At 37.8% G+C, this 23,183-nt stretch overlaps 1 protein-coding gene across 1 annotated transcript in view; it reads right to left on the bottom strand.

Moving 5' to 3' along the window:
* The window catches only part of CRY1 (cryptochrome circadian regulator 1), a 200,930-nt gene that overhangs the window by 156,830 nt on the left and 20,917 nt on the right, over positions 1–23,183 (bottom strand). The window contains exons 2-3 of the mRNA XM_044087589.1: positions 21,969–22,077; positions 1,229–1,371 (exon numbers count right to left, since the gene is read on the bottom strand). Coding sequence (XP_043943524.1) covers positions 1,229–1,371; positions 21,969–22,077 — 252 coding nt within the window. The remainder of the gene's footprint in view (positions 1–1,228; positions 1,372–21,968; positions 22,078–23,183) is intronic.

The raw sequence follows: 23,183 nt of genomic DNA, 5'->3' as shown, positions 1-23,183 counted from the left end.
TTATAAACACAGCATTTAAAATCTGTCAGTAATTTTGGGCCTTGTCTCCCAATTAGTTTATGCCTTGTCCAGGTTTCTTGTGCTAAGTGGCTGAAAGGTAAGCTCTACATACACCACAAAAAAAAAATCAGATGATGTTGCAATATACATTGCATTTGTATGTCCCAATCCATTTCCAGGTCTCTGTGACTTCATAGCTTGTGTTCAGGGAGTTATCTACAAACTTTCTACTACCAGGAGCTGCCAAGGATAAGAAAAGCAGTAATTCAACAGACTAATGGACAAGCCCTGGGCCCCGACAGACTGATGACAAGCCCTGGGCCCCGACAGACTGATGACCAGCCCTGGGCCCCAACAGACTGACAAGAGCTGGGACCAAATGGCCACTGGATCACTGGTCCTGAAAGCAAAATGAGAAGGCAGAGAAGTTCACTGAGAAATGGAGCCAAAAGATCAAAGGGAGGTGAAGATCTCACTACCCAATACCCTTTATTGCTTGTCTTGATGCCTGTGATCTTTCTTTTGTATGGATTATTCCATCCTTACACTTTTTTTTTTGGGGGGGGGGGGTTGGGGGATGAAAATCAGCAAAAACCTTTTCACCTTTAGCAAACAGTGGGTTTAAAATATTGACAGCAGCCATTAGCAATATTATTCACTGGAGAAAAGTATGGTCTACCTTGCATAGAAGTCTGCTTCCTGCACTTTGCACTTACATGAACCCAATAAAATTGTTCTCAATGGAAGAAAAAACTGCAAAGGAAAAAAAAAAAAAAAACCCCAAAAAAACGTCAAGCAAAATATCAGGGAACCTGTGCGAAATCAGTCCATGCTCAGGACCATGCTGACCGACAAGGAAAAACATTGGCCTCTAGGCGGCAATCTCAGAACTTTCAGGAAAAGACTAAGCCGAGCTTCATGCAGAGCAGGGCATCAAGTCCTAATGATGCGGATTCTAATTCCTAGTGTGTTGAAATCAGATTTGATAAACCATTACAAAACTGCTCAAATGCATTTCTGCAGTAACTGCATGCAGGCTGGTCATACTTAGTGAATGACACACATTTCTGTGGTACCAGTCCTAAGTAGTCCCCTGGGCAGTACAGTATTCATATCACTCATCATTTTAGGTGCTACTTCTTATTTATTTGTAGTCTAGTAAATACAGCAGATAATTCAGTTAACAGCATTACAAAATTATACAAATTCAGGAATACAGTGAACTTACTTATCTAGATCATACAGTGTATGAGAAATTCGTACAATGACCTCAACCCCAGCTTCACTAGCCAGTTTCTTGATAGCAGCATCTCTCTCCTTCCCAAATGGCTCAGAGTCATATTCAAAGGAAAGTCTATTAATATTCCATTCCTGCAAAATAATTAAAAAAAAAAAAAAAACACAAACACATTACATAAGCTTTACTGTCTAATTAGGAATGCAAATACATTGAATCTTGGATTAAAACACCTGTCTAGTTACAATTCATGCAACTAATAAGTATCACACATGAAGTTATTCACTTTTATACGAGAAACCTGGAAGCCATTTCAGTTTGCGATTTAGTAATGTGTCAGCCTGGATGGTAAGTTTACTTTTTCACACACATATTGGTTCTTGCTTACCATGGTCATGATGGACAACAGAAGTACATCACAACACACAATGCCTGGAAACGTCCTAACTTCATAGTCTACAATGCATTATTAAAAATAACAAAAGGAAAACCTCATACAACAACTTAACAGGTTAACAGAAAAATGCTAAACATTTATTCCATAGACTATGCGAGTCTGGCCAATAACTTATAATGGTCAAGGTCTTCACCCCATACACAAGGTGCATGGTTCGATCCTAACCTTCGGCCAATGCCTGTTTGGAGTTTGCATGTTCACCCCATATCTCTGTGGGATTCCTCCCACCTCCAAAAAATGTGCAGTGTGTTCCCCTCTCAAACTCACCAATGAATGAAGCTGCTGGCAGCAGCACAGATTGTACATGGTGCCCTACAGGGGGCACAGATTGTACATGGTGCCCTACAAGGGGTAGAGTTGTACAGACCAACCTCTTTGGGCACTGACTGTGGTGTGCAGTATTCTCACGATAGGAAAACACAGATAATATATATCAGAACCTAGGAAAACACAGATCACAGGACTGTGCTATGGCACTGCTAACCACTCAATGGTGTAAAATATGGCTCTAGGTGATTTGGTCATCTTGACTAATGTTTTGGAAATGGGCATGGGTATTGGCCGGTGATAAATAGGTTGAGGACCCAACCAACTCCAGGGACCCATGCTAACAGTGGGAGAGGATTATGTGCCCCTACTGGCCAGTGTGAGCCTGCCATAAAGCCCAGCAGCCCTGGGTCAATTAGCTACTGGCCAGCCAGTGTGCAGCTGCCCAGCAAGGGTTACCAGGGATAGTTCTGTTGAGCGAAAGCTGGACATAAAACCAACAGCTGTGACAGTGAAGAGAAGAGTTATTCAGACAGCAGTTGCAAGACCTAATGGATAAAGCAGGACAACAGGAATTAATTAGTGTTGATAATGGGTGACCTGAATGCACATATTGGGACATACAGAACAGGATATGTGGACTGCCTGGGTCCACATGGGTGGGGCAATAAGAACAAAAGGACAGGCCATTCTACACTACTGTCTAGCAAATGGCTTTACAGTAGCCGACAAATGGTTCAGAAAAAAGTGTGTCACAAGATAACACACAACAGTGGTCAACTTGCAACTCCGGTAGAGTTCCTACAAGTAAGAAAAGGGCAATGGGGTAGAATCAGTTGGCCCACAGCTACCACAATCAGCAGTGTGCGATGGTCAGAGAAGCCTCTAAGGTCAACAGTGAACAGGCTAAAGACCTGGAAGATTACTGGAGAGAAAATACAACAGTTCAAGGAATTACTTAGGGCCCCCAAGAAGAGGAAGAAATAGGTAGAGTTGAAGAATGGCAGCACCTTAAAACAGCATGTGTGAGGACTACAGAACAGATGTATGGCTGAACCACGTATGGAAATAAGGTACACAAGGAAAGCTGGTGGTAGAATGCAGAAGCCCAGAAAGTTATCAAAAGAAAAGAGTGCAGGAAAAAAAGTATGACATAGAAAAGAAGGACCAGGCTAAGAAGGAATACTGGTGGGCTAAGAAAGAAACTAAGAAATGAGTTGCAATACCAAAGAACAGGGCATAAGAGGCACTCTACCATCTTGTGGAAAGTGAGTAGAGTCCTTGCTGGATGCCCTCATTTCCTCTTGCCTTCTTCCTGTCTGCCCCAAATCTTCTTCACTAGACTGTCTTCTGCTTTCCTGAACATGTGCCCAAACCACTGTATTCTGTTCTCTCTGACCTTCGCTGTGACTGGAGCTGCTTGGGGTTCTGCTCTGATGTTGTCCGTCCCACAGTGTGCACCCTACCACCGGTCTCAGGCAGATCATCTTTAGCTTCCTTGTCTGCTGTGCCTTTACTGCCTAGGTTTCTGTACCATATTGTAGTACTGGTCGCACCACTGTTTTATACACCTTACTTTTCAGCTTCTTTGGAATTCTTCTGTCATACACCAACATGACACACTGTGCCGGTTGGCTGCATCCCCTCTGATTCCAGCTTTGACTTCCTCACTCAGACTTCTTCTCCTCAACCACCGTTCCCAAATATGTGAAGCTGTTAACCTGTTCCATTATTTTCAATGGAAGACCTAAACCTGGAGGTCATATCAAGTTTACAGAGCATTGCAACTGCTTTTAAATACGACTATGTAGAAGCCTCGGGAATGCCCTGTAAGGATACATTATGAAGAAAGATACGGATGCAGAACCAGTTCTGGCAGAATACAGTTTAGTACATCCATGTAGTGGTTTGCAACATTTTTGCAAGAGAAGATGATAAACTTTGAAAGGCACTACTTAATATCCTTTTGCCTTCACTGCCCTCAGCACAGGACACAAACTGAGCATCCTTTGAGACTTTTTGCCCAGTTTACGTAGTACCCATGATGTGTCTGTATGAAGACAGATCATAGGAAAGGAGGTGCTGTCCATGTTTACAATACTGTAAAAAAAAAAAAATAAGACTGGAAAATGGATACATCGGTTTAAATTTATCCCTACTGCTAACCTGAGTATGAACACAGAGTTGTTTAGGAAAATATCCTTACAGGAAATAAATGAAAGATGATAAAACTTCCTGGCAGAAATGACCACTGCCAGAAATAATGCCTTCTATGACCCCACCCAGTTTGACTTTCTCAAGGGGAGATTATGCCTGCTAAACTTGGTGGACTTCTTCGAGACAGTCACCAAACCCTTCGACGAGGGCAAATCTGTGTATACAGCCTACCTAAACTTAGCCAAGGCCTTTGGCACAATCCAGCCTACCTAAACTTAGCCAAGGCCTTTGGCACAATCCCTCACTCAGACATCATTGACATCATTGATAATATATGGGTTGATACCTAGCTGGGTGAGTTTGTCAGGTGGGTTTGCAAACTGGCTCACTGATCGAACTCAAATGGTCAAAATAGGAGACTCTACCTCTTCCAGGAGATCCGTAACCAGTGGCGTTCCACAGGGACTGGCTCTGGGACCCCTACTATTCAGACTCTACTTCCCTGAAGTACGGGCTAAAACGAAAGGACCGTGGCCAACAAAGTTTGCCGATGATTGCAAACTCAGAGTAATCACTGAAACCCCTAGCAATGTCAACATCCTGCAAGATGATCTTACGCAGACTAATGACTGGTGCCAAAGTCATGGACTTAAACAATGCAAAAAAAATGAATTATCCCCTTCAGCAAGGGTGATGTTCCTGCAAACTATCACATCAAAAGCAATACCCTAAGCACACAGTCAGTGGTGATAGATCTGGGCACAGAGGTTGACAGCAACCTTAACTTCGATCACCATGTCTCCACAGTGGTAAGAAGGGCATTTTATACTGCTCATCTCATAAGTAAGGGCATTGCTTCCAGAAAAACAAAAAAGAGGTACTGTACTCTTCCCTCATCAGGCCAATAATAGAGTACAATGATCCCTTTTGTATGTTCTTTTCCAAACACCTGCAGCAATTGGAGAGCCACAAAGATCCCTTACAAAGAAAACTCAGGGTCTTCAAGATCTGTCTTATCCAGACAGACAGAAATCATTGTCACTTTACTCTGTGTCATACAAATTGCTCAGAGGTGACCTGTGCTTTACCATATAGCACAATCTCTGACCCACCTTTAATGGGAATGCTGTACATTCACAAGTCAAACGGCACATAGGTCACTCGTTAAAAAGACCTTAACCTGGTATGTGACATCAACAAAACCTGCAGATACGTCTCACAGAGGTTGCCCCATTTTTGGAACAAGCTTCTTATTCATGTCAAACAAAACCCCTCGCTGGCCCTATTTAAGTGCAATTTGGACAACTGGATGGCTAACCGGGGTGCCATCTGTGTCCCTCTTGGTCAGGGGCAATACGTGCTGATTTTAGTGTCGGTTTGAATGAGACACCCTTAGAAATAAGAGTTTGAACTTGGTTAGGTCTGCAAGGGCCCTGGGGCCATTTGCCTAGGAACCTCCTATGATAAAAAATTAGATTTACCAAAGCCACAGGCTCAGGGGGGGAACACTGAGATTTCTAACATTAAATACATGTCCCATAGTAGAAGAAAACACGAGCGCTCCTGCAACAGAACGGGAGCCCTAATGACCACACACACACACACACACACACACACACACACACACACACACACAAGGGGTACATTCACAGAAAAAGCTTACAGTTCTCAACAGAACCAAAAAGTTTAAAATCTTGACCTATATGGATATACACAAGATTGCCATTAAATGAACTTTTGATTTTGTAATGACCAGGTCCAGAATAAAGTAAATTTGGGGATGGGAGGATGGCAGAATGGTTAAGGTGTTTACCTTGCAGACACAAGGTGAAGAGTTTGATTCTCACATGGGGTAATTGCCTAGGCTTAAAATGGTCCACAAGGGCAATTAGCCTAGTACTAATCTATAAACCTATGACAGACACACAAGTTTCAGAACCACACAGTGAGATAGAAGTTTGCTTTTTTAGATGCAGAAATGAAAATATACTTCCATTTACTTTCGTAAATTTTCTGTGCAGACATTTTTTTAGGAGACTGTATTTACAGAGACCTCCCCGGCTGAAAATTTGTCATATATGTTATCTACTGGAAGTGAACAAGCCAGGCCATCAGCTTGAAAGAATGAAGATCCATGTGAACTTCTCAAAGAGGGTGAGTTAATATGTTTTTTGATGAGAGAAAGAGGAAGAGCTTAACGAAACTCCCGAAGACTTGGCTGTGTTAGTAAAGGACCATCAGAATCAAAGTAAATCTCAATTACTGTCCTCTATAGTTTATTTATTTTTTTTTAAGAGATCAGTGCAAGTAGAACAAAAGCAGAAAGTGTGCCATGATTGGGAATATGGAGGTCCCATGTTCAACTTGTCTGCTACAGACTGATTCTGCTGGAATAATTACCACTGATGGTAAAGTACATTTGTGCAAGTAAACTTTCCATAACCAATGTTCTAGTAGATTACTGTTGCACTAACCTCAGCTATTTGGGCTATATCTTTACGAATAAGGATCACTGATGGAAAGTATATTTGTGGGAGTAAACTTTCCATAACAGATGTTATATTTGTGGGAGTAAACTTAACAGATGTTCTAATGTATCACTGCTGCACTAGCCCGAGCTATTTGGGCTTAATCCTTGTCTAGTATATGAACACTGGTTAGCTTTCAAAGCTTTACTGCACCTTATGTTCATCTAAATGTCCAGTGGCCCAAGCATAGCCATAAAAAAGGCAGTTTGGGAGCCAAATGTTTCAGAGCTTTCTTGGTCCAAAAAGGAAGGCTAAATAAAGCCCTTTAAGGAAAAATGCTAGAAAAGGAATAAACTAAATGTAGCTATATACACAAGAGTATATATAACCACACCCTGAAAATACAACTTAAAAAGACCAAGCAATGGGGCTGGAGGGAGGGGACTGCTGCTGCTAGTCCACAAAAACTGATAGGCCAAAGAGCCATAAAGACGACTATTGAGGATAATTATGTATTGTTGCGGTTTTGCTAAAAGACCAGAATTTTGACATAAGATATACAAAAAGATTCATTTATCTTAGAGGAAAGAAAAATACTTCCACAAGAAAAATGGTCAGAAGCTTCAAATAAAAAGTTGCATTCATTAATGCAACAGATTTGTGAAAAACAGTACATAGATCAAGAAACTTTGAACTGTTTGGAAAAAGAAGCATCTGAGGAAGTGTGAAATATAAACAACAAAACCTAGAGATTTTTGAAAAGTATAAAACAGAAATATGGACATGGGAAATAAAGATTTGATATGGTGCAATATTCATGCAAAGGATAAAGCCAAATTAATCAATATAAAGTAGGCAGCCCCAAAGATATTCAACGAGAAATACAGCCAAAAGCATCCAGATATGGATCCATATCAAAGAGGGGATGTAGAAAAGAAGATTAGTAAAAGTAGAAGTTAAACAAATAGAAGATGAAGTTATGGAGTGCCTGCGAAGTGAAGGATTTGGTGTAGAAGGTCTAACACAGGCTACATCACAGCATGATGGAGTGAGTCCCCAAAGAAAGGAGAAGCAGGAAGATCAGGAAACATCTGAAGAGGAAAAAGGGCATGAGAAAGAAAGAGATTTAATATAGTGTAATATTTATGCAAAGGAGAAAGCAAAACTAACCAATACAAAAAGAACAGCACTAAAGACATTTGAAGAAAAGTACAGGCAAAGGAATCCGGACATGGAAAACTTTACAATACAAAAATAAGACAAAAGAGGAAAAGAAAAAAAATCAGATTAGTAATGGAGATGTTAAAGAAATAAAGACTGAGGTTATGGAATACCTGCGAAGTGAAGGATCCAGTGTCGAAAATCTTATTCAGAAAGCACCACAACAGGATAGAGCAATAGATATCCAAATTAAGGGGAAACCAGTGGAACAGGAAGCAATTGGTCAGGTGGCACATGAAGTTATTTTGGAGCCTTCCACAGGAAACCAGTCAAAACATTCTCTTGAAGATGGACAGCTGCATATTTGACTGGATGTCTAACAAACTTCAGTATTAATGTACTATGCAATCATTACATCTGTTATGTTCCTTGCTTATTAGTGTGAAAGTGAGATGTATTTTTTTTGGTTGCTCTTTATAACAAAGAATGTTCTTTGTTACTAATTCTTTTATAACTATAACTTGGTAAATCCGACATGATATTCTTTAGCTCAGGTATCTGTTGTTTAAGGTTTAAATGTGAAATATCCTTTCATACAATTAATTTTCTTGACATAACCCTAAACAAACTTCATACTGGTCAAACAGATACTACTATGTACTGAAAACCATCCAGGAAAAATACATATCTACATAAAACCAGCTTACAAGTTACACCAATCACACATCTATCCAAACATTGTTAAAAATCAGCTAGTTAATATAGCTAAATTTAATACAAATGATACACTAATGGAACAGCAACTTGAAAGGACTGCTTCAGAATTCATACAGAGAGGTCATAGTCAACAAGTTAAAACAATTAAACAAGACATTATAAACAAGAGATCCGCAGAATACATACCTCAAGGGATCCGCAGAATACATACCTCAAGGGATCCGCAGAATACATACCTCAAGGGATCCGCAGAATACATACCTCAAGGGATCCGCAGAATACATACCTCTGCTAACCTCCAGCAGAGACATACGATCTTCCACCAGTCAATCATATCAAACTAAGATACACTCTTACACATGATAGAAATACACCAGTCAAAGAACACTATTAAAAAATACTGGTCTATACGGAGATACCTGAGCCAAGGAATATCATATCAGATTCACCACGTTATAGTTATAAAAACGCTAGTAACTTAAAGAACATTCTTTGTTATAAAGAGCAACCAAAAAATGCATCTTACTTTCACACTAATAAGCAAGGAACGTACAGATGTAATGATTGCACTTTTTGCAAGTACATTAATACTGACAAGTTTGTCAAACATCCAGGCAAAGATGCAGCTTTTGAACTAAAAGCATTTGGTAATTGCAACATACATCACTTAATATGCATAGCAAACTGCTGCAAGTGTGAAGCATACTACATAGGCAAGACAAACAAAAAATTAAGAGAGGGAATAGGTCAACACGTGAGACTTCAGGAGGAGTGTTCAAACAACTGGCTTATATAAACATATCCTAAATACAGATCTAACTCATATTTTCAAATTTGCTATTTTGCAAGTTATTCGTGCACCGCTTGGGGGGGGGTAACATACAATTACACACAGAGAAGATAGAACTACAATGGATTATTTAAGGCACATACACCCCCCTGGCATGAATGACATGGTTACCATTAAGCCTTATTTGAAGCACTTGCATACTCATATACACTGAACTTTTTGTATTTGTCTACACCCTATAAAGTTTTAAAAAATTTGAAAAATCAAAATTTTACAAGTACCTTCAATATTTATTACATTTATTATTGTTTATACATAGAATTGTACTCATATTTTACTTATTTTTAATTTTATCATGTGACAAGATCATGTGACTACACCTTGATGATACAAGCCAAGTACAATGTGTTGCTCAGTTTTCTTAGCCTGATGAAGCCTATCTGGGTGAAAGTGTCTTCTGCACTTGCAACTTTTTAAGTACTTTTGTGGATTTTAAACTTGTGGAACAAGCAGCAACTTTTTTTAAGTACATTGTGGACTTTAAACTTGCGGGATAAGCACTTCTAACTACATTATGGATTTTAAACTCTTGGAATAAACAACTATTACTTATAAAAAAGCAACTCAAGTAAGTTGCAGACTTTGAATTTTTTTGAATTCACTACTGTTCGTGGTTCCAGTTACTTTTTTGTTTTGCTAGTCTTCCCTTATTAATAATGGACCTGTCACTGCACTAATACTGTTTTACTTTTGCTGTTTCTTTATCGGTGGGTGCAGTGGACATGGGCATTTCAGGGATAGCTTCAACCAGCAACATGCCAGCCAGGAAAATTCCACCAATTTCTGAAATCATTAATGTCTATAAGAACCCCCATTGGGAAACCTGGACTTTTAACAATTATTCTCCTACCATGCAGCCTAATCAGAATGTGGATATTCTTAGGCAACATCAAGACATCTTGCATCAATTTGAACAAACTGTTTTTGCCTTTAAATGCTTGCAATGGCAGTGCTCAAGCTTTTCAGTTTGTTTACAAAAAAAAAGATAGTACCAAGAGGGCTATTCATACTAAGAATGCCCTCAGAGAGAACAATATCCAGATCTACTCAGACGCTGGCAATTTGTGAATCTTAGCTGCTCCTTTTGATACGTGGAGCTTATGCTTGCCTTCTTTAATCCATATGAACAGCAACTAAGCAAGGAAATAGAAGCCATCTACCAGGATCTCATTACAAGTATCGAAGTAAACGAACATTCTCTTCTTTTACAATAAACATTACACCACATTACAGCTTTTGAACAGAGGTTAACAGAAATAAAGAAAAGGAACCTTCATAGAGACACAAAATGATTTTAAAATGTAGAAACATTTTTACTTGGCCCTGTAAAAGAACCAGTAACCAACCACAACAAGAACCAATCAATGTACAACTTCTAACTATTGAGGATATGCCTACCGAACTCATGCAGCATGAAATGCAATGGCCAATAACCTTAGTAGATAACAACAAAGCTGCTGCGCTGGATCCCTTGGATTTTACAATTCTGGCAACAGAACCCCCTGAACTTCAACAGAAAACTAACACAAATGACAAGAGGAGGAAGAGACCCATAACCAAGAGCCAAATGAAGTTCCAACACAACAAAACAACGGTAATAAATTTATCATCCTATACTTTAAATTCAGATGAACTTTGTTTTATCTAAAGGTTTAACATTTGTACCCTCCACTCAAATGGATATTGCTCAAATGTTGCTAGAACTTAAATATTTTACGCGTTCTCTTAACCTTAAGATTCTGTTCAAAGAACAATGCTCCACTGAATGTATCCAAACGTTCAAGTAATTTTATACCACCTAACAATCTGCTTGTTTTCGCCTTTGAAAAATCAGTGGAAAAAGAACTATATAAACATTTTTACAGTCACAAAGCACAATAAATACTTTAACTTGACTGCATCAGAGATACAGGCAGTCAAGAATCTTACTACAAATTTAGATAATCCTAAAACCAGCAGACAAAGGTGGGGGTACTGTGATTATGAACTTTGAATACTATAACAATCAAATGCTCTCCATGCTAGTCACCTCAGATTATGAGCAAATACACAAACAACTGCTGAATCAGATAATTAAGCAGATTTTCTTAACACTAGAATATGCTCAAGGAAAACCTCATTGGAAAAGAATTATACTAGTACTTTGGAAACGATACTCCTGTTGTACCTGTAATATATGGCACACCTCAAGTCCATAAATCCCATGCATCTCCTCCGCTTAGACCAATAGTGTCAGCAACAGGATGGGCGACAGAGCCCTTATCGAGCTACCTTGATAACAAACTTAATATTTACATGGAACAGGTACCATTATCAAGGACACAACTGATTTCATTTCTCATCTATCAAAATAGCTTAAGTTAATTCCAGCAAAAGACTGTTTTCTTGTTACATTAGATGTAGACTCATTGTTTACAATTATTCCCAATGAGATATGAATTTGATTTGTTAAACATTTACTTGAATTCTCTGATTATATACAGTATCACATTATTATTTATGAATTATTGGACATTATACTTACCAATAACATCTTTTTATATCAAAAGAAGCTTTACAAACAGGCAAGAGGTGTGGCAATGGGTATCCCAGTCACCAGCACCTATGCCAACATTGTACTATACCAATGGGAGAAACATTTAGTCAGTGAAAATAATCCCCATCTCAGAAATGTGAAATTTTATAAAGGGTTCGTGGATAATCTTTTCTTTTTATGGGAAGGTACACTAGAAGAATTCAGGAAATCTGGGTCCTACACCTCTACAACCACTGATCTCTTAAAGTTTAAATGTGAAGCATCCTTTCATACTATTACTTTACTTGATGTAACCCTAAAACTTCATACTGGTCAGATAGATACTATGTACAGAAAATCATCCAGGAAAAATACATATCTCCATAGAACCAGCTTACACCCATCACATATCTATCCAAACATTGTTAAAAATCAACTTGTTAGGATAGCTAAATTAAAACACAAATGATTCACTAATGGAACAGCAACTTGAAAGGACTGCTTTCAGAATTCATATAGAGAGGTTAGTCAACAAGCTAAAAAACAATTAAACAAGACATTATAAACAAGAGAGCCACAGAACATACATCTCTGCTAACCTCCAGCAGAAACGTACGATTGTCCACCAGTCGTAATCGTATCAAACCAAGATACACTCTTACACATGATAGAAATACACCAGTCATAAAGAACACTATTAAAAAAAATACTGGTCTATACTAACAGAGTAACAGAGATACCTGAGCTAAGGAATATTGTATCAGATTCACCACGTTGTAGTCATAAAAAAAAAGCTAGTAACTTAAAGAAGATTCTTTGTTATAAAGAGCAACCAAAAAATGCATCTTACTTTCACACTAATAAGCAAGGAATGTACAGATTGTAATGATTGCCACTTTCTGCAAGTACATTAATACTGACAAGTTTGTTAGACATCCAATCAAAGATGCAGCTTTTGAATTAACAGCATTTGGTAATTGCAACAGACAACACTTGATATACATAGCAAACTGCTGCAAGTGTGAAGCATACTACATAGGCAAGACAAATAGAAGATTAAGAGAGAAAATAGGTCAACACGTCGGACATCAGGAGGAGTTTTCAAACAAATGCCTTACATAAAACACATTCTTCATACAGATGTAACTCATACTTTTAGGTTTGCTATTTTGCAAGTTATTCATGCACTGCTTAGAGAGGGTGCCAGAAAATTAAACAGAGAGGACAGAACTACAATGAATTTTTAGATTTAAGGCACATATACCCCCTGGTCTGAATTACATGGCTACCATTAAGCCTTATTTGACGTACTTACATACTCAAACACACAACTTTTTGTATTTGTCTGTACCTTACATGTTTTAAAAAAAATTTAAAAATTTGAAAAATCTAAATTTTACAAGCACTCTCAAATATTACATTTATTATTGTCACTGTCATCTACATTTTTAAACATACAATTTTACGCATATTTTACTTACTTTTATCTTATGTGACTACAATTTTAACATGTGACTAGATCATGTGACTTGCATCTTGATTATATAAGCCAAGCACAATGTGTTGCTCAGTTTCTTTGCCTGATGAAGCCTTTCTAGGTGAAAGTGCCTTCTGCACTTGCAACTTTTACGTTTGTGGATTTTAAACTTGTGGAACAAGCAGCAACTTTTTAAGTACGTTGTGGACCACAAACTTGTGGAATAAGCACTTGTAACCGCATTATGGATTTTAAACTCTTGGTATAAACTATTAACTTTAAAAAAAAGAACTTTTCAAATAAGCTGTGGACTTAGAATTTTTTGAATTAACTACTGTTTTAACCCTTCTCATGGTTCGTTACTTTTTGTTTTGCTAGTTTCAGATGCAGCTGAATGAATGCTGTGGTACTTTTTCCATTTCCATGCAAAAGGTTTCGCTACTATTTCTGTTTGGAGATGGCTGGCAGTTGACTGCAGTCCTTGAGAACATGCTAGAAAACCTCATTTGTTATGAGGAACACAGACTTTTATACAAGGTGGAATCAGTGATGTGCTAAAAAAGTCAACGCCAGTTAAGAGCTATGGTTATCAGGCATGTAATAAAGATTTTTTTGTGGACAGACAAGTTGTTTATTCGACTTATTATTGTCAGAAGCAGAGGCTGAGTCGGTTCAGAAGGTGGAAAGGGTGACTAATGGGACAGTGACAAGCCAGCAACCGTTATCTGGACTCTTACTGGTGTCAAAGTGCAGCAACACCAGCACTTTCTGGGTCATTTTTTTACTTTTTCCAGAGTTACTTTTGAAATTTCTAAAGGAGGTGCTATGGTACTTTTGAGTGTGGCAGTTATTGTTGTGCTATAGCCCCTAGAAGACACTATTGACTTCCTTAATTTAATTCTGTGAACATGTCCATGCTCCTTGTTTTCCAACTCTCATATCAATGAACGGTCCATCAATCAACATCACATCTCCCATAGTCACACATCCTAATTTTTACATTTTAGGTAATTAATGAACATAAAATCAGCTCTACAGCCATCTTTTCTGAGGTGGTATCACATCTGAAGTAGGGTTACCAGATGCAGTAGTGATCCCCACAATATAAATTTTTAGAGTTCTTAAGGATGTGGCTGGAACTTGCAAATGTTGTAATGCAATCATTAGCTGATGATTAGTAGTAAATGTTTTATACTTGTAATTCTTTTTCTTACTCTGACCCTTTGCAAATTTAAAATATGTATTTTGTTTTTTTCTCTTCAGGCCTCTGCAGAAAAGGGTCTTGTGCCCAGACAGACCATCTTGGTAAAATGTTAAGTAAATAAATAGGGGTAGCAGAGAAATGACTGACAGTGTTACCAATACAGGTATAACATTCAATGAATTTATGTTTTCCTGTATGGAGATCTGTGTGTGTGTGTGTGTGTGTGTGTATGTATAATATACATACATCATGTGTGGGCACATCAGTGTGTATTTGGGCAGCAGTGAGTTAAAGTGACAAGATGAAATATGACTATTAATATAGTTATTCATTTGCCTGACAGCAGCAAGTAAAAGCCTTTACTTGAGTAATGATATCTAGTATATCCCCAAATATGGCACTCAGTAACTGTGTTACCCAGATTTATTTTCATGTAAAATTATGAATATATGTTAAATTAGTGTTTCTGTCATAGCTTAAAACTGGAGGAGTTTGTGGGATGTCATGGTATCTAATGAAAACCATACAGTGTTCAAAGCTTGTCCCTTATAGCTGGTGTCATACTACCATTTTTCCAGGTATTTGTACATATGCTATAAAGTATGAATATAGCATATTACTACCACTTCCAGGCATTTATATATGTGCTATGAATGATGCACAATTATCACATATACATCTCGGGCAGTTTCCATTTGAAAGCATTGCAGAACATTATTTTACAGAATGAATCAGCACCAAACTTGAGGAATGCACTGAGACAAACAAATTACATGGTCTGTGAATGGGATACTGTGATTTGTTCTCCTACAAAATTATGAATATGTGCAATATTAACACTTCCTTCACTACTTTCCCCCTATAATGACATCATATGATACTTCACAGTATCAGATGAACACAGACTATGCATGGAAACTACTCACTGCACCGCTTTTGCAGGCAGTTTTTTTTTTTTAAATAAATATTGAATAATGGGCATATTTACATATTATATTTAACTACCACTGAGTGTGTCCACACTGTAGCATTTCTCAAAAACTCAGGACACCAATCAGAACAGTCAGCTGACCCACCTACAGTTGTCAGTACTTAAAAATATGTGAGGTCCTTCTATGCAAAATTATGAATATATGTCATATTATTTGGCCCATGTGTCATTTCATGGTATACAAGGAAAGCTTTCATAAGGATACATGTATTTTCCTGCCTACTACTGATATGCAGATGTTCATACTTGTTTGGTAACACAACATGCATGTACCATAAATATCATATTTCTATCAATTATCTTGGGCATTGCCTACCTGGACACTCTGGGCACAGGAAATGATACTTCAATCACCACAGAGGTAAGGAATAGCTCCTCAGACAAATGGGGTACTTGCTACCAGGAGAAACATGTGAACCATTTTCCTGAAATGTTAGGAATATATGCCATATGTTCATAATTATATTAATAACTTGAACCAGAAGGTGTTTACATGTCAGTCCAAATCAAATAAGAGCTTACAAAATGATGCAACTGTTGCCTCTGATACTTGCTGTCTGCCTGCCGCTGATCTGAAGAGATTTATACTTTTGGTAATGTAATATGCATATCTGCACAAATATATATTTTAAATAGCTCTGCGATTGTCCACCTGGATGCATTGTAGAACAGCATTCCACATGCCCAGTCAACACAGAGCTCATGAATGGCTCCTCAAACAAGAGTTACTTTCCGGAAATATGAATATACACCATATATTTATAATCATATTAATAACTTGAACCAGAATCTATTTAAATGGTACTTCATGGCATCAGCTGAAAGCACACAAAATAAATACCACAAATGATTTTTTTTTATATAAATTTGATAGTTTGAGATATATACAATTGTTTCTAGGTTGTTACAAAAACGGCATTCTCAGAAGTGGTTAGATTGTAAAAGGCAGGAAATAAAGTTGGCTCTCAAATCGCAAAAAATAATGATGTGTAACTTGGAGGCTTTTCCAGCCCTATAAAGTTTAGAAAGCTGAAATGCAACGGCAACCTGGTTTAAGGACTTGACTCTCATCCTTCACATTCTGCAGCTTTCAATTTCAGTCCAAATGGAAGTGCGCGACACCGCTACTTCAAGCGCAAAACGTTCAATGCTAGAGTGTCAGAGATAAACTAGATTAAGGATTATAAACACCACAATTAACATAAATGTCATGACCCCTTGAAAGCACAAAAGGTTACTTAAATTAATATACTTAAGAGGTCAAAGACAAAAGTATTCCAATAGTAGAGTTCAGCTTTCTCACTATCCACTGGAATAACTACAGCAGCAGCAAGGGGCACAACGAATGCTTTTGGGATTTTTATTAATAAAAAATTTTGATTACAGGCTAGTTAAAAATATGGCTAGGAGAAATATCATTGATACTACTCTTAACATCTATTCCACACACACTGCTTTTCTGTCCCCATAAAATTCTCTATAAAGTAAACCTTGTTCAATACACTTCAGCATTCACTAATGTCTTCTAATAGCAGCTGCCCAAAGATTAATGAGGTACTCTTCTGCCCCAACTTGGAGATTTGGTCCTCAGCCCCAACTTGGAGATTTGGTCCTCAGTGACCACACTACGTCTACAGTTGAAAGTTTGTGTTATAGCCTATCCTAAATGACTCTCTCGAAACATACCCTTATGAGATACAAATATGGAGGAAAATTAAAAACAATAAATTTGGCTGAATTGTAGAGGAAACAAAATATGTAACAGAAAAGTAAATTGCCTTACTGCACAAAAAAATTGTAGCTCTCTGATGTCCTATACCACCACCCTGTTTGTTGAACCACATAAAACACAACACTGATATATTAACCTATAAATTCACTACCAGCTTTAGACCTCTAGAAAGCAAATCTGTTGCCCCCTCAGATCTACATGCTAAAAGCACACTTACCTCTTCATCATACTGCGGTAGTCCTACATACATAATCTTAAAGCACCTTGGTAACATTTTGTCACTTTTTTTCTGTAACATAAATTTACATAATTCTAGACAATGACTAAGCTTCCTCCATGGGATTTTGCCAAAGCTTTAACAGTACACACTATGAAAGAATCATAAACCACCTTGGACAGCTCAACATCATTGGATAAGTAATTCAGTGGACCGAGACCAGGCTGTCACACAGAACATGATGGCTTCAAGTAGGTGAACTCTATGATCCTGTAGGAATAACCAGTAGGTTCTCAAAGTTCAATTCTAGGCACTTGTTTTTAGCAATTCATTTTCAGATGCGCAGGATGCTAACAATATTTGGAATACCAAGTCTGTACACGTTCTTTCCAAAGAAGACACCTGTTACTTAAAGAATGGGTTGGGCAAAACCTGCATGGAACACGCAAACAGCCCATTACTTAATGTAAAAATACACAAGTAAATAAATAAAAGCAGAGCTGCAGAATTTAATAAGTAAATGCCCTGCATTGAGGGAAGGGCACCGAAGTGATCACGATGTTAAGGACCAGGGTAGGATGATCAAATATGGGATCGCCTCTGATCCAGATGTCTCCATAGCAGTCTATGGACTACAGGGTTGCAGATTTAATACTCAAGATAACCTGCCAGTGAAGACAACAGTATTATTCCCTTCTACATACATCTCTAATCCTCCGACTCTGAGTTCTGTAGTCTCTTAAATCAAGCACCTTGTGAAAACTAGAAAATCATCTGATGAAGTTCCATGTATCATAGGGGTGAAAGCACTTAACTACCAACTATTTTTATGATCAAGTTCTTGGCCTGTTTTTATTTGAATAAAATTTCCTGTGCTGAAGATTTTGGACCCCATTGCTACCTTTGTACAGAATCCACTTCAGTGATTTTATCTGCACTAATACCAGAAATTCAAGCTTCTCCATGACTTCAACAGTCGCAGGTTGAAACAGTTACTCTAGAACTTTTCACACAATCCTTTTTGACTACAGGCTTCATATTCTTCAGTGACCCCCTCAGATACAGATAAGGAAACATGGGTGTTTGCACACCTTTCTCTTATTTTAAAAATATCCACATCAGGCACTCTGATGGGCTTTTAGGCCATTAAGTTATGCTGATCCTGAGGCTTAGGAAGTGCCACACTCAGAAGACCACTGGCCAGAGCTTGGAGAAAAAGATTTTGCTTTCAAATAAAATAGTGACTTGCTGTCTCATATGACAAGAGTGTAGTGCAGGAAAACTCTGAACAAATACCATTGTCAGAGGGGGACATGACTCTTCCCCTTAACAAATGATGCACTTAATGTATTTATGTGTTCATATTTTTTTCTCCACGGGAAAATCCGAAGTCTATGACAAAAGGAAAGCCACCAAAATGCAGCAAACAAAGTGAAAATATAAAACAACAAATGAAAGTTTCTTACATACTGTGACAACATACCTGGTTGGCAGATGTCTTCATCAACTTGATGACTAAAGCCAGCATTTAAAACATTTCCAGGCTACCAAGGGTTCTTCCCTTACTCAATATGCTGTACAAAATTATGACTTGTCCAGATCTCTCTAAGACTGTGGAAAGTGTAGCAATAACAAAGACTAATACAACACAAAAGTGGTAACAGCTATAACCTTACAAACCCAAAGGGGCAGAGTGAGGAATAGTGGATATGACTATGAAGATGGAGCTGCTAATCCAAGTTTATAACTACGGTAACTAACCTTTATATTTGGGCCTGGGATTTCCATCTTAATCACCTTGACGACAGAGCTCTAAGGCAATTCTCCCGATTGGCTCCTCTTGGAAATACACCCCTAATAAAGACAGCACCAAAGACTGAACTAGACCCAGAAATTACAACTACCTTTGAAGCAGGTGCAAATATATCATCCCAGGACGCATTCCTAAAGAAAGCCTGACAGGAAGGTACAAGCTCTGGTAGAATGAGCTCTGTGTGCAATGGGAAATATTTACTGTTTGGGTAAGAGAAATTAATACATTACAATAACAATCAGCCATATGATACAGTCAAGCTTGTAATAACTTTACACAGCCATTTTTTTTTTAATTTGAAAAAGACCAAGAAAAATGCTACAAGTCTTTATGTATTTTGTTCTGCAAAGAAGAAATCTTAACTGCACATCCATGTAACGTAATAAATACTCACCTATGTGCAATTTGGGAAAAGACAAATTAAAAGACCGATTCAATTTAGATTTGCTTGCTACCTTCTTCATGAAGGGATTTGTTCCCAAGGGCATGCTATTTGACATTTGTTGACTGGGTTAGTCCAACTGGGACAGAGCCCTTTCTCAGTGAAGACCCGGGGAGAAAAGCTCCACAGTAAATACATACAAATTAAGTTGACTTATAATACAAAAATATATCACACAGACAAAGAACAACAAGTCAAAACACATATGGCAAACAGAATCAATATTTCAGCATAAGGAGGTACAGATTAGAGTACAAGGAATAATACAGAATGGTCTATTAACAACTGAAAGTTATATACCAGAACAAATTAAACTGGTTGTGAACAGAGGAAGATATGGTCAAGTATGGAAAGAAGAGAAGTTTAAGAATGCAGATTAGAAGCAGAGATATAAAAAGGTGGATAGCAGTGTTACAATAAAGAGAAATAGGAAAAGAGTAGGTTTCACTGAAGTATTAGCAAGAAGAGAGAAAAGCTATCTTTGTAGAAAACCAAGTAAGGAAGAATCACACAAAGCTTCGGATAGAATTATTGACCACTAGAAAGAGATATTAGAGATACAGATTTCAGATCTAAATATGCTGTTGGCTCAGGTGTTAGAAGGGCTGTTTTTTTCAGAATAAAGTAAAAAGTACCAAAGAGGAAGAGGATCCTTGAGGCATGGACAGAAAAGGAGTGTGCACTTCAAGGAAACTTACACATCACAAGCCAAGGTAGAAGAGTTAGTTTTCTGGTGGAAGTTGGAAATGGCTACCAAAAGAACAAAGTAAATTCACCAGTGGAAAAATAAACAGTAGAACCATGTACATTTCTCACCTAGGAGCAACATTCAAAAAGTCCTTATACAGCTACATTCTTTTAGTGTAAAGTGAACAAATGGTCCAGCAAGTCCCATGAATTCAAACCTCTTCTGCAAGATGAAAAAAAGTTTGGGAGGTTGATTTTTTTTTCTCTTGTTTCATTAGAAATAATATACCAATGGTCCATCACCAGATTAATGTAGGCTTCAGAAATAACACTACATATAATTGACATTTTCCCTTATTGTAAATCTTCTTCTGGCATAACCTTATGTCTCTCAAAGGAAGAGCCATGAGAGAGAAGCTTTACAGAACAGTTCCAGAAGTGTCAGGTAATGTACCTAATCGTGATTTTATTTAAAAAAAAGGTGTATATATTATTTTTTTTCCTTCAATAGTTCAAACTCAGCATCGGACGTGGTGCTCATTTTAGCCCTGTGTAATTCACTACATGGCAAAAAATGTATTATAGGAAATGGATAGTGACTCAATGAGTGAAGTCAACTATTCACTGCTGTGGTTTCCTGTAAAAAGTTTACTCTAAGGAACACATCTCAACCCTCCAACCAAAGTCGCTAACACAGACACACAATTTCTGCTGGGAACATGAAGCCAAAGTTTTAATATTAAGTGCATATGGTGTAACCACAGCTGTTCCAATTAGTTACAAAAAAATCTTGAGTATGTATACTGATTCATACAAAAATGCAACAAACTCAAGATGTAACCAGACAGCGGCCCTCACTGGTTCAATGTACTTATTTACCTGGGTGAAGCTCTTTAACCTAAGGAGAAATGCTAAAACGCATTAACAAGTATAATGTTTTTAATAGTTCTGTCAAGTTTTTGCTCGGTTTTGTTATTGCTTGGATAAGAAGGGTCCATGTCCATCCTTGAACTGATGAAATTGTGTAGTTAAACTACATGGAGTGAGGGTTCAGGTGAGTCTTACTGGACAGGTGTGTCTTGAGAGCTTTGAGTGTTCCGAGATGGACAAGCTGTTCAGAAGATGAAGGCACAATATTTAAAAACAGTACCCTTAACTGAGACAAGGATTAAGGTCCAGGCATATTATACTAATCAAAAAAGACAAGCGTTCTAAAAAAATGAAATGGCACATACAGAGAAAGTAAAAAAAAAAAAAAAGGTTACATGTAAAAGGCATTGGAGGGAAAAATATAAAGTTGGTAAAATGTAACCTCATGGTTACTGCAGACTCATTTTGGGCATACTACCAACAGTGTTCCATACCACATATCTCTAACAGATATCTTACATGTCATAATACACTTTCTGTAGGTTAATCAGAGTTCTCTGAATTCAAGGTACATGTACTAAATATGGGAAGACTGACTCCCTTACTCATCCAAAAGAGTACCATTTGTTGATATGGGTTTTCATATATGCTAAAAAAATCTGAAAACTGTAAAAAAAAAAAAAAAAAAAACAGAGTTGAAGCATACCTTGAATAACCGGGGAAACACATCTGCTGGCTGCCCACGAATGACAAACAAACGAGAATTCAACTTCCTGAGGTTGGCATCAAGGTCCTCAAGACACTGAAGGAGGAACCTAAAAAATGATTTAAGAAGTTGAATGTTATACTTGAGACCACTTAAAAACAAGACAGCTGTCTGTCTATGCATGAAGTTTCATGACATCAACACAAAAAATGAAGACTTATTGAAAACAACTCAAATGACAGCCGTTACCTGGAAATTTAACAAGGTGACAAATAAATGGGCCTAATTTCCAAAAGACTTGCTCTTGGTGTAAGTCACTTTTTCTGTGGTGTACTACATCAGATAAGGTCACTTACACCGACAGCAGGTTTCCTGGAATCTGTCCCCACCCCAGTGCAAGTCTGTTTACAGATGGGCCTTACACCAAAATAAGTCAGTCACTTAAACTGACAGTAAGTCTTTCAGAATCAGCAGACTCAACACTGGAGTAGGCAGCATCTACTTTAGAATATGGCCTAATATTTGACAGGCTTTACACCAAGGTGTGTTAACATCTATCATCTTCTCTTAGCTCACAATGCGTCATTTGCATCGAAATGTTTATGGGAAGTGTGCAAGGAAAGCACAGTTGATAAAATCTTAAGAGTAATGTCCTTCTCTTCACTGGTGAAGTGTTCACCTAAGGGCTCTCCTGCCAAGTACAGCCTCATGTCCAGCCAGTATACCAAAGCCTTCAGCTCTTATAATTGTTGCATGTCACACATATGCTCCCTGTGCATAAATGTAGGGCATAAAGGTGACATATGGATGCAGATACTCAAAACTGGAAAACCCCCAGTTGGAACAAAATACCCTCAGCAACTGAACAGTCTATTCTCCTATAGGATCACTGCTCTTATACCACTGATTGGCACCTACTTGAAGTACTACTTACTTATTCACATTAAGTATTTTAATGCTGCATTCTCTATTTTCTTAAATATTTTAAATTCACTGGCTATAACTTGCACTAACACTATCTTAGACAAGTTAGATAGAAGTCTTCTTGCCTTAGCTTCTGGATCAGGTTTCAGATACTTAAAGATTGGAATAAAGTATTTATTTCATAATTGACACAGAGTTTACATTTACTCTTATCTGACTTGAAATTATGCTCAGTCTTTTCAGCAGGTGTATCCATCTCTTGCCAGGCTGTTTTTGTATCTATCCCAACAC

Source organism: Protopterus annectens, chromosome 11.part0 (assembly GCF_019279795.1).
Source record: "Protopterus annectens isolate FY-2018-M chromosome 11.part0, PAN1.0, whole genome shotgun sequence".
Taxonomy (NCBI): Eukaryota; Metazoa; Chordata; order Ceratodontiformes; family Protopteridae; genus Protopterus; species Protopterus annectens.
Note: the sequence above shows the minus strand (reverse complement) of the source record. Positions and strands in the feature narration are given on the sequence as shown.